This window comes from Coturnix japonica, chromosome 5 (genome assembly GCF_054131305.1).
Source record: "Coturnix japonica strain WE chromosome 5, WE-NBRP24, whole genome shotgun sequence".
Taxonomy (NCBI): Eukaryota; Metazoa; Chordata; class Aves; order Galliformes; family Phasianidae; genus Coturnix; species Coturnix japonica.
This window is the reverse complement of record NC_140667.1, coordinates 51,445,756-51,458,329: the sequence shown is the minus strand read 5'-3', so window position 1 is coordinate 51,458,329 and position 12,574 is coordinate 51,445,756. Positions and strand designations below refer to the sequence as shown.

The following is a 12,574-nucleotide window of genomic DNA, read 5'->3' as shown; positions in this document are numbered from 1 at the left end:
ATACAGTGTGTTTATTGAGATATTTGTTTTTCGCAGGTGACACCAAGCTGTGCGAGGGCAGGACTAGCATTCAGAATGATCTGTATCAGTTTGAGCAATGAGATGGAAGAGGTAGGAATGGAAATAAACATGGAGCGTAGCACCAAGAGAAGGTACAGAGTGGGGAAACAATTGCTAGGCAACAGTGCTGCAGCAAGAGCAAAAAGGCTGAGAGTCAGCAGCATTTGTGTCACTATTCAGCCCTGTAAGGCCATAGGCTTATGTACTCCATTATGGCCATTGATAATTAATTACCCACTTTGTTGTTTTGTTGGGTTTTTTTAATTCTCTTTGATATTTCTTGTGGAAATAGGGAAGATTTTGTTGGACATAAAAGGGGCCTGAACTGAGTGGATTAGTGTGGTACGTATTTCAGAGTCCAAAGGAAGGGAAGAGCCTTTACCTCGATGAAGGAAGTCTTTAAGTGAAAGGATAAAGGGTTGGAATATAAAATGGGCATGTAGTAAATGCATTAGTTGGTAAGGAGGAAAATGGGCCTACGTGCCAAACGTTGGACACTGGAGAAAATAATTAAGCCAATATTGCACTCAAACCCTATTTATGGACAACGAGGAAGGGCTTCATTAAAAAGCCAAGAACATGATTGACTGAAGAGTGGTGTTCGTACCATAGTAATCACCTTCCATATAGCAAAGCTAAAGGATCCTCTGTGTGGACATGTGAATGTGTGGAGGCTGTGTTTACCAGTGTCATGGGGGTGATGGAAAGCAGGGATGTACTTTGAAATGCTCAGGTGCCATCGGGTTAGAAGCACCTTAAGTGGAAGGTGGAAGGCACTGTAGTTTTCATTGCATGAAGATAGTCTCTATGCAAGTTTAGAGTGGGAAAGGTTTGAGAATGCTTCTAACAGTCTTCATAGCTGTATAACGTATATGTGGACCCCCACATGTCCCAGCAGTATGAAGAAATGCATTGAGCACTAAGGTTGGAAGAGCCCTCTGTGCTTAGCTGGCCCTCTGCTGTGGGCTGCACGGTGACTGCAGCTCAGTTCCAGGTGCCGTGTCGGGGAGGTCCCGGGGCACCTCGAGGCCGTTGGAAGCAGCGTTTTGGGGGTGAAACTGATGTACCTCCCTAACCGGGTCTGTTAGGTCTGCGGGCAGTGCTTATGGGGTGCAGGCTGTTACAGCCCCGCTGCTGCCGGGAAGCCGCGCCGCCTTCAGCCCTCCCGGCTCCGTGCCCGGGGGGCGGGCGGCGAGAAGGCGGCGGGGCCGGGATCCCCTCCGTGCTGCCCGGGGGCTCCCCCCGCGGCGAGGCGGGCGGCGGGGAGGTGCCGTGCGGGTCGGTCAGCGCGTCCCCTCCCCGCTGTCTGTGGCCCGGGCCGAGCTCCGCTTCCCCTGCCGCCGCCATCGGGAAGCCGGGCTGCGCTGTGCGGCCATGGCGACGGACGGTGAGTGCGGGCGGGCGGCGCCCGGAGCGGGGCCGGCCTCCAGCGGTGAGGGCTGCGGGAGAGGATGGTCCCTGTCCCCGGGCCGGGATCGCCGCTGCGGGGCTGCACCGAAAGCGGGGGGGTGGGGGGGGTGGGTGTCGGTGCGGCCTCTGCCGCGGGGCGGGGCGGGCAGGTAGGAGCGCGGGGAAGCGGGTTTGGGGGGGAGAGTAACCGTTTAACGACGGCCGCTTTGAAAAGGACGAACAAAGAGCAGGTGGCCTTGTGGTTATGGGAGGCACGGCGGGGCTGCTGGGGTTCTGACCGCGCTGATGTGATGGGTGGTCGCCTTCCGTGCTGCCGTTGATTCTACCGCTGCCGTTACCGCCCGGTGTGAGCCCGGGGTGCGGTAGAGCCCCGGAGGGCTGGTATTGCTGCTCCCACCTCAGGGCGCAGCCCCCCTACTTACCACCCGGCTCTGCGCTGTTACCGAGCGCCCAGGAATCTCTCTGTGTCTTTCCCCAGCTTGTTTGGGGGACAGATAGACCTGGTAGCCTTGAAAGATGTCAGGATGGCACACCACGGTTCATAAGCTTGTAATAATAAAATCCCAAGCTTGAGCTTTTCATAAGAATTGGGCTTAGTGGGGAGACTAATTTCTCTCTTCCTTTGGTCATTCAGTGATACTCACCTGTGTTTGCTGTTCTGCACCGTCTTGCAAAACTGTGCCCCAAAGGGGAGGTGATCTTGGACAAGGCCCAGACTGACACCATGTGGATGCAGCCTTTGGAGGATCCTCCTGTGAACGTGAGTAGATGGAACTAAGAGGTCAGCAGAGAGTGAAGCAGTCACTTGTGGCGCTGTGCATGACCTCCTCACATGCCTAACTAACACCAGAGGCAGACTGCAAGTGTTGTTACACAGGTTGTAGCCTGAAGATGGGTGTGTTGCCTTTTGGTTCAGCTTCAGAAGCTTTAGTGTGGATCATCGTTTTCAACCTGTGTTTAGCAGAGCTTTGCTTTGCAGAGTAGGAAGCATCTGTGCTCTGCTGGATGCTGTTCCTTGTAGTTCCTGCTGCGTGTTGCTGTCTTGTGGCTTCTTCTGCTTCTTACTGGTGCTGCAACAAGACCAAGATAATAAAGCCTGCTAAATTCATCTGACCTGGTCCAGAGCAATTGGAATATGTTGCATTCCTTGCCGTTTTCTGCTTGTTTAGTGTGCCAGGTCAGACCTGGCAGAAGTTCCTTTATTTCTCACCAGTCCATATCTCAGCCTTAGTCATCACGTCCTGTAGAGCTACGTGCTCTGGGCTGTACTGCTTTCAAGGCTCCCCACATGCTTTGTGTTCATTAGTTTCCTTGCTGGTTTGCAACATTCAGTCTTGATAAACACATCTAGCAGTTATTTATTTCCTTATCCCCTTGACACTCAGTAAATGTTTTGATTGAGGAGCAATACCTTGAGCACAAAAGACCTGAGGAGTGTTCACTGTTAGGGGGCATTTCCTGGATTTGGTAAGATGGTGTACTCTTCCCCTGTGTTTCTGGGCTGCCAGAAGAGCTGGTGGTGATGACTTGCAGCGATCGAAGATATGTGTCTGAGCAGTCTGCTCTGATCTTTATTGTTAAATAAATCATTGTTCCTGCTGGCTGAGGGATCAGAAATGAAGCAAGTTTGGTCTCCAGAAGCTTTGGCTTCAACCCAATTTGAAATGAGTGCAGCTTAGACACAGTTCAGGTCAGTGTGGGAGTGAGCCAAATGCTGCAGATCGCTTTAATACGCTTCTAATGGCAATAAATATGGTCACCTCGCAGTAGTAAGTGCGCATCAGGTGTCTCTAAATGAGAAACATTACCAAGAGGTTATATTGAAAAGATGAGTTAAATGGACACATAGGTCACCCTTCAGAGTAGAATCGTAGAAACGTTAAAGGTGGAACAGATCTATAAGATCACCAAGTCCAACCACCAACCCATCACCACCATGCTCACTAAACCATATCCCGCAGTGCCACAGCCATATGTTTCCTTGAACACCTCCAGGGACAGTGACTCCACTTGGAAAGTTTGTTTCGTTGTAGGTGGATCTTGTTTGTCCTCATTGGGAACCTGTGATGCATAGAGAAGCTGACAGTATTGTGGGGATGTCCACGTTTTCTGCTGTGAGTCAGTAACACTGGGACTTAACCACGCTATACATTTACAGCCCTATTTGTTGCACAGGTGAGCATGTTGTCTACAATGTAGACTGAATATAGACTGGTTGATTACTTTGCTTTGTCTTGGTGGCATGTAGATGCAGGTCTTTAGTTTTTATTGTGCTTCTAGGAGTTAGAAGATAGGTGCACTGCCCTTTGAGCAAAGGGTTCTAACTTAAATCTCCCCCTTTTATGCATTGTTGGAACCACTGTTATGCTTGTGTGCACCAGGTGGCAGGCTGTAAAATTGCACGTAACAATGGGGGGCTTCTTATAGACCTGCGTCACATCTGATTGTGTTGAGAGCAAATCTTGAGAAGCGCCTGCTTTGTGCAAAATATTGATTGCCATTGTGTGTTCTTTTCTAAATACTCAGTTAATTTTATAAAGAGGCCAAGTTTGTGCTTACACTCCATCCCCAAGAGAAAACATTCAAAGAGAAACACGTACTCAGGCTTCAGAATGGCTTGCAAAATAGACTGGAGAACATTTAAAATGTTTCCTTCCTGTTTTGATGAGTGTTGAAGTAGAGACTATTCTCCAGGGAAACTGCCTCTGAGGAGAGCTTGCTTTGAGCATTATTGTTCCTGAAAGCAGGCAACTGCTCTGGGAGAGGGTGGGGAGGGATTCAGCTGAGAGCTGGATGCAGTGTTGGGATGTAGGCAGTGTTATTGCTCTGAGGAGAGGTGAGCTAAAGGGCCTGTGGGCCCTGGAGCCAGGTTTCTGAAGGTATTTTTAGAGGTTTGAAGGCACAAGTGAGATGGTAAACCAAGCTTTTTTGGGCATGTAGGACACCTCAAATCAAATATGGCCCCAGAGCCTTGCTCGTAATGGCTGTTTCACTAATTTAATATGCTTGGGTCATGGTGAAATAGATCCTTTTGGTGCAGATGGGCCATTAAGGGGGAAGTCCTGTGAGTGTGATGCTGGATCTGCAGATGCACTGTGCCCTGTACTGGAAGCACTGTGGCAGCAAGAGGGCTGTGAGCTGTATAAGGGATTGTAAAACAAAGGTCTGTGGCTTGTCTTCCCTCTAAGTAATGATGCCAGTTTTGCCTTGGGGACCCATCTGCAGCAGCCTGTAACATTTATTGCGCATGCTACTTTCGTGAAGTGTTCCTTTGGTTCCCATGCACATGGAAAACAAGCGTGTACCATCTGGTCTGGTTAAGTCCTTCCATGGGGCTGCTCAGCTGCACAGCTGACTCTTAGCAAAATAGGAGTAGTTCCAATCATCAGTAGAGGTTATCTAAAGACATCAGGCAGCTTTGCTTTCAAAAACAGCCTCTTACGTGCTTCAGATAGGTTGACGTCATGATTGGTGGGGTTAAGTAGTCATTAAGGAGACCTTGTGTTCACTTCCCACTGTATGATCTATTGCTTAGTACTCAAGTGCTCTGGGGTAGCTCAATCAATTATCCAGCAGGGGCTTTTGATGAATCTATCTAGGGAATGGGGAGACATGAGCTCTATAAGCTCATTCTTTGAGCTGCTCTTTAAGCACACAGGCCCTGTGCTGGCTGTTCTTCATGTAGCTTCAGGAGATGAATTCCCTTGAAAAGAGTGATATGGCTACCATCTGTTTATCTGATAGGTATGCGTGGAACTTACTACAGTGACTGTAAATAAATCCAATTAGACATGTCTTAATCAGTCATGGATGTCACAGAATCTCAGCAGTTCAAAGGGACCTCAAGAGAACATCCAAGTCCAATCCTTCCTGGCCAGAACAGGTTCCCTGTCACACAGGTAGGTGTCCAGCCAGGTCTTGAATATCTCCATGGAAGGAGACTCCACCACCTCTCTGGGCAACCTGTTCTAGTGCTCCATCACCCTTACTGTAAAGAAGCTACTTCCACACGTTAGTACAGAACTTCCTTTGTTCCAGTTTTAGGCCATTACTCCTTGTCCTATCACTGTTCACCACTGGGAAGAGCCTGGCCTCATCCATTTGCCTCCCACCTCCCTTCAGATATTTGCAAACATTTATCAGATCCCCTCTCAGTCTTCTTTTCCCCAGGCTGAACAGACTCATGTTCTTCAGCTGTTCCTTATGTGGGAGATGCTCCAGACTCTTTATCTTCTTTGTGGCCCCTTGCTGGACTTCTTCTAGGAGATACCTGTGCTCTGTGAACAGGGGAGCCCAGAACTGGACACAGTGTTCTAAATGTGGCCTTATGAGGCCAGAGTAGATGGGGAGGATCGCTTTCCTTGACCTGCTGGCCATGCTCTTTTTATGTCTTTATTGTTTTTGTTTTATGTTGGCTGTGGCTTTCAGAATGAACTTCTTCCTTTTCAGATGCAAGACAGACTAGTTTGGTGGTGAGGGGTTAAATGAATTAATTGAATTAAAAGAATTAAAGAATTAAAATGCTCCCTGGTGAAAGCTTCTTCAGAGAGTAGAGCGTGGGGCCAGTCTGCACTAGAGAAGGGCAGAGATGGGATAAGACTGGTTTATTTAGCTCCTTGTGACACCTCCTCATCAACACCTACAAGAAAAATCGCATCCATTCTGACATGCTTTTTTTGCCCTTTGCACTTAGGTGTTTCTCTGGGCCCTGTACAGAAGGCATGGCTGAGACTCATGGAATCATTGAATATCATGAGTTGGAAGGGACTCATCAGGATCATTGAGTCCAACTCTTGGCTCCAGACAGGGCTGCCTTGTGTCGGCACTTCAGTCCTTGTTCTGCTGCTCACTTCCTGAGGTAGGCAGTGTTACGATGTCTTCATGGCTCGAGTATGTGCCATACTGGGTGCCATAATTAGCCTTCATTGGCTTTAACAGGGTCTGAAAGCACCTGGGATCTCATGAGATGATGCTTACAGCTGGCTCACACAGTTTTAGATGCTAGTGCGGTGTTCAAGTACAGTTGTGTGGATATCCAAACTACTTAGTCAGAAATATTTTTGAGACACTTAAACACTTCTCACAAAAATGTGGAAAATCAGAACATGATTTACATCTCACAAGTGTCTAGACAGCATATGCAGAGAGTGTATTGTTTAAAGAAAATAACAGATCCATCAAACCTCTCCCAGCACTTCCTTCTGAGAAGCAAATGCTCATATAGTTGAAGAAAAGTAAAGGAGTTTGGTGACTGAACCCAGTAATTTTCATATAGATCTATTCAGTCTTCTGTGGTATCTCACAGAGATTGAAAGAAAAGAGCTTTCTAAAAAGTTTTATTGCTCCTTGGTTCGTACTTTCTCTTTTCCTAACCATTAGCTCTTCAAGGAGATTCTGCAGATAGAGGACCTCTGCACGTGTCTAATTCCTGTTGGGATTGCTGTTAATTTAATCAGGGGGTCAGTATTTGAGCCGCTTTGAAAAGGTGATTATCAGGATCTTGGGTTGTCATCTGCAGCAAACAACTTGCAGTAGATCTTTCTCCTTTTCATTATGAGAGAGATAAGGAAGTATGGCTTTCAGCAGAGAGTGCATCTCAGGAGTAGATTTCTGGCCTGATGAGTGAAGAAGAGAGTGTTAGCAAGCTACCAGAAACTAACAGCCAGGGCAGTCATCAGTAGGAGAGAGTCCAGTGAGTCATGCTCAAGAAACACGAGTATTAATGAAGTGCAGATAGCGAGTTCCCCTTTGGGAAGAGTATTGCAGTGTAGTTTCTGAAGTCCTGAGGTCATAAACTTGAGAAAAGCATTGGAAGAAGTGTGGAGGAGGGAAGATAGGCACTGAGCTGAACAGAGATCTTTGGAGAGGAAAAGACAGTGACTTCTGACAGCAAGGATCTTCAGGGGGAACAGGGTGAGCGTCTCACCTGCAGGCTGCACCATAGATCATCTGATCTGGATGAAAGAAGAAAGACTTTCTTGGAGCAGGAGTAATATATTTGTGGTTACAAAGTGTGGTTTTCTATTATATCCTTTACATGCATTTCCAAACTGTGTAATTGTCATTTAATATTTTGGTTACAGAAAATAAATATCCCAGTTTCTGAGGATTATATTGGAGGATGCACAGTCATGTCATGATGCTCTGCGTCCCCAAGCATAGGGCAAACCATAATGCTGATAGGTGAGATTGTCTGGCAGCATGAAGCTGAGATATACCCATGCATTAGCAAAGCCACTGCTCAGGTTGATCTGGGAGATGGTAGTGCAGGATTTCTGTTGGAGGGAGGTGTCTTTTGATGACAAGCCCTAGCTGAAGTATTTTGGCATCTATCAGAGCTATAGCAAATCTGGACCTTGGGAGATTTGGGTGAGTTTCTGACAAGAATGAATACTTATTCTATATTGTGGGTATTTTACTTCTTCATTCTTAGGTAACTGTACAAAATGAGCCTAAAAGTTCTTTTCAGACACAGGTAGGGGGGACTGAACCGCTGCCTGTCCCACGATGGATATTTCTTTACCCTCTCTTTTGTTATCCAGTGACTCTTCAGAACCAATAAAAATGTTGTATCCAACTATGCTCTCATTTTTGCCCCAATTCTGGCAGACTCTCACCTTTTTGACTATCCATGAGCTCTGAGGCTCCACAGCAAGAAGTATGCAGGATGTATCATCATGTATTTACCTGGCTAAAGACATGGGGACAAGCCTCCAGAGATGCTTCTCTTCTCCTCATTTGGTTTCCTATTGCTCTCTTGCCTCTTCCCAGTTCAGTTCCTTACTCTATGAACTTCTGCTTCCTTCCTGGCAGTGGAATGCAGTCGCAGCTTCTGCTCTCACCTCGATTTGTGTTTTGTTCCCATTTAGACCAGGGAAAGGAGAGACAGGGAGAAGGAATACTTCTGCATATGGTGTTGCTTAGCAGCCTTTGCTTGCCCGGAGTCACTGGAATGTTGAACAAGAAGTCAGGACTGCCTTGAGCCAGACAACACTTTCACTGTTGTGCCATGGAGTCTTGCTCCTTTGGCATTTCTCTCTTAGGTCTGTTAAGTGGAGCAGCTCTTTAAGAAGCATTGGCAGGTGCTTGAGTTCTGTGTTGTGGGAAGGACTGAGTATGAGGAGTTCTGATTTGGTTGATGCTGTCATGGTTTCTGTGAGCAGGTGGGTTAGTGGGGAATTGTATGGCAGGAAATGTCAGCTCCCTTGGGAGCTTCAGTTTTGAATTCAGCACTTACTTGTTTCCTTCAGAACATAATCTGTTCCTAAGACCTTTAACTTTGGCATATAGTTGGCATTCAGTTATAGTATGTAAAGATTCACTCACCAAATCTCTTGGCTGTGCTGTAACCCTTGTGGCATACACTGTACAGCTTCAGCTAATGGGCTGGCAGCAGGTTATGTGCTGCATAGCAGGGTGAGGAGTGTAAGGCAAAACCACATGGTTAGTAAAAGGTTTGTGCCGTGATAATCACAAGGTAGCAGCTGCCTTGCCCTCTCTTCATTTTCTTTTGACATCCACCCCACTTCTTTTATAATTACTCGGGCTCATCATGTAGGTAAAAATAGCTTCTCTATTGAAGGAGGATGGATGGTTTTTAATGGTTGGTTTTTTGGTTTTTTTTTTTTGTTTTTTTCTTCTTTAACATTGAATGACTTGTGGTTGAGTTGGAAACTGACAGAACAGAAATGTATGTTTTCATTAGAGTAACACTTGATTAGGTTAATTGAATGAGATTCAATGTGGTGTTTGTGTGGCCAACTTAAAAGCTTTCTAACTTTGTTTTGGGTGGAGGTAACAGTATCTCAGGAGTATGAAACACTGAGGGGGCACTACTGAATTAGCAGGGGGAATCTAATTTCTTTCTGTAACAAAACTCCAACAGCACCAGGGTGCATGTGAAGACAGGTAAACCAGAAGAGCACATGGCTTTCAGGAGGACTGGGAAGCATTGAAAGTACTGGGATGTCCACTCTCCTCCATTCATCATCACTGAACAGAGATTTATTTCCCGTTTCTGTCTGAGTTTGTATCCAAATCCAGAGTGATAACAGCTGTCACAGGGACCCAGCTTGGAGGAGAGTTTGTGTTTGTGATATCTGTGATGATGTACCTTGTAGCAGCCCAGTTATCTTTTCTATCATCTTTTATACCAAAGTCTGAGGATCCCCCAGGGAGTCCTAGTTGTCAAGCGAGGTGCTTTCATTAAGCCATGATGTGAGATTGATAAGCCATATTTTCCATGCAAATTCGTGCCTCATAGGATAGGATATAGCAGAGTCTGGTGTTTGGAAAGACATTGCAGGAAACAACCTTGAAATACCGACTACTTGCCTCTTTTATTGCGTGTGCTGGAAAGTAAGGGTTCATAATGTCTGCTGGGCAGCTCTGTCCTCCTCCTGATTTTGGTTTATGGTCATGCTCTGACGGTTGCCCTGTGCCCCTATCCGCTGTGTCTGGAAACAGAACACACAAAATGCAGCCCACTGTGCTCCCATTAATAGGAGCAGCATCCATCTCTCTGTAGCCCAGCACTGAGGTTGAATGCAGCAGATCTGAGTGCAGCAATTGCCTGTGTTAGAAGGAGCCAGTTAGATCCTCCATCCTGCGATACAGTTCACAGGACTAGTTGTGGCTTTTGGGAAGGGACCAAGGGATTAAAAAGTACAATATTTACTTTCATCTTTGTTAGCATCTTTATTTTTGCAGGACAGAAAGACAGTGATATTGAAAGTCCTTCTTAAGGTGCTAAGCCTTATCTTATTGATGCACCTGTCTGCAGAGAGGCCAGGAAAGCACGTGTTGTCCAAGCACTGCAGAGAACCACTCAAAGGGTTGAACTCTCATTTTAATTACTAGCTCTGCTTTATATGATGTCTTTAGAGCTAACTTTATAAGAATCTCTGCATTTGGATTCTGGGATGATGAAGTGATGGAGACTCTAGAGGGCAGTGCAGTATCCTTGTAATATGAGGAGCTCTAGTATGTTTGTTTCTTTAATACCAATCTTACTCATTATGATGATTGCTTAAAATATTTGGCAGTAGTTTAGGCTTTATTTTAGAGAAGGTTTTGGCTGCTGAATAGTTTTGTGCAAAGAAGACCTGTTCTTTGTCAGAGAACTCCAGACGTTACACTGGCTGTGCTCATTTTTAAAAGCTTTTAATCACTTGTAGGATACTCATGCAGGATTTAAGCAAGCAACCAGCCTAACCTCAGCATTCCTGTGCATCCACATCTGAGCTATTTGTTCCCACATCGCTTTCCTCCACCTCCAGCAGCATATCTTTATGACTGGAGGTGCTATGTGCTTTCCTTGTGTAGAGAAAAATCAATAAATCATCATGTCAGCGAAACACAGCTTGAAAAGAAACTTCCCTGTTCTGGATGGTTTTGAATTAAATTTGGATGGGAACTCAAATGTGCCATCCACACGTCTGCAGATAACCTTATGAGGCTGCTTTCAAAATGATAAGGTGGTGATTCAGGTTGGCAAGCTGCTGCTCTTAAGGATATTGAGCTACAAGCTCAAGGCTGCTTTAGCTGTCAGAAGGGGTCGGTAGCTCCTTTCTGCTCAGTTCAGCTGGCTGAATTACCCAATGAGCATTTAACACGGGCTTTTGCTTTATGGCCTTTTGTGTCTCTGCAGAGTGAACCAAAGCCCAGGCCTGGCAGTGCAGGAAGGCTGCGGAGCTGGTTGTCCTCTGGGCATTTGCTTGTTGTGAGCTAGTGCAGGAGCCACACTTGGGTGCCTGCAGTTCTTTTTGGAAGTGTGTGTGTGCGCGTGCAGATAATTATCTAGAAGGATGGAGGGCATGCTTGGCATACGTGACCCTCTTTCCCTGATAGCAGAGAAGAGGTGCACGCGGTACCACCTGCTGTTGTACAGCATCAGCAAGGCTCGCTGCTGTGCTCGCATCCTCCCAGCGGTGCCATGGGGCTGCCCCTACCTTGGGCAGCACCTGCACATTGCTCACACAGGTGCACAGAAGAAGAGGATCATCCCAAACAGTTGCTCTGGGTGCATGCAAGAATCTCTGAGTGAACTCCGCATTACAGAACAGACGACTCTCCTTTGATGTGCATCGTTTCTGTTTAGGGGCATTCCATTAATGACATTACCTACAGCTACTGCCTTGTGTGTTATGTCAATTACAAAGTGAGCATCCCTGGGCAAAGTGTTTTCACTTCTCTTTGATACTTTTGAAATAATCTGTTTGTTTTCTAACTAGGATGCACCTTGTCAGCCCGAGCAAATTAGAATTGATAGGTAAGGATAAACAGGAGATAACAGACACAGGGCTTTAAATTACCGAGCTGAAAAATAAGACAGAACATTCTCTGGTTTCAACCATCCCTGACTTTGCTCAGGGCTGTGTTGGATGGAGCTCTGGGCAGCCTGTTCTGGTGCAGGTTGTCCCTGCCCATGGCAGGTCTTGGAAATGAATGAGATTTAAGGTCCCTTCCAACCTAGACTGTGCAGTGGTTCTGTGAGCTGTCATAGATGTTACTTGGAGCAGCCCAGCTGCAGCATCATGGAGCTCTGTAGGGGCACAGCAGGTAAATCAGCCAGGTCCATTGCACCCTGGGATCTGTAGGGCATTTTTTCAGGGCTAGCAGTGGTGTTGGTGTGTTCAGCTGGCCAAGTGAATGGATACTGTCTGTTGGACAGCCCTGCTTTTCAAACACTTGTTCTTAAGTATGTTACTTATCAGTAAGTCTTTCTGAATCCTGTTGACTGCTGAGCGTTGTGTTGCATAGGTGTTATGTAGAAATGACAGTTAATTTATGTTTGTGCCAATTAATTTCACTGTTTTCTAATTAGTTAAGGTGTGACTTTAAAGTGGATTAACAGAATGATGATAAAACTCCGTGTACGCACTTTCCTTGTGAATGGAGGTTGTTATTTCTCTGCCGCTTAAAACTGATCTGCATGTGCTATCTTAATAGATTTAAATTAAAGAAACAATCAGCTTAATTGTGTACTGTTGTGATTCAGGGCTGCTTTGGCTTTTGAAGAGGAGATATTGCAGAAGGCCTTACTGCTGTTGTGCTGATACGCTGTGAGTTCTTGCCTTTAGCATTTCTTCTCTGTGCATCTCTG

General features: G+C 46.2%; 1 protein-coding gene across 6 annotated transcripts in view; it reads left to right on the top strand.

Annotated features, from left to right (window-relative positions):
• The first annotated feature begins 29 nt into the window (after nt 1-29).
• Nucleotides 30-12,574, top strand: part of SYT16 (synaptotagmin 16) — a 160,929-nt gene continuing 148,384 nt past the window's right edge. Inside the window, exons 1-3 of one of the 6 annotated variants that reach the window (XM_032445133.2) lie at nt 1,292-1,447; nt 2,105-2,230; nt 6,164-6,328. Coding sequence is in view for 2 of the 6 variants with exons in the window: in XM_015865748.3 (XP_015721234.2) it covers nt 2,195-2,230 (36 nt within the window). In the remaining 4 variants the exon portion in view is untranslated. Of the gene's footprint in view, nt 112-1,235; nt 1,448-2,104; nt 2,231-6,163; nt 6,329-12,574 lie in introns of those variants that run through there. The other 5 variants (XM_015865748.3, XM_015865746.3, XR_014946813.1 and 2 more) reach the window with 5 other exon arrangements.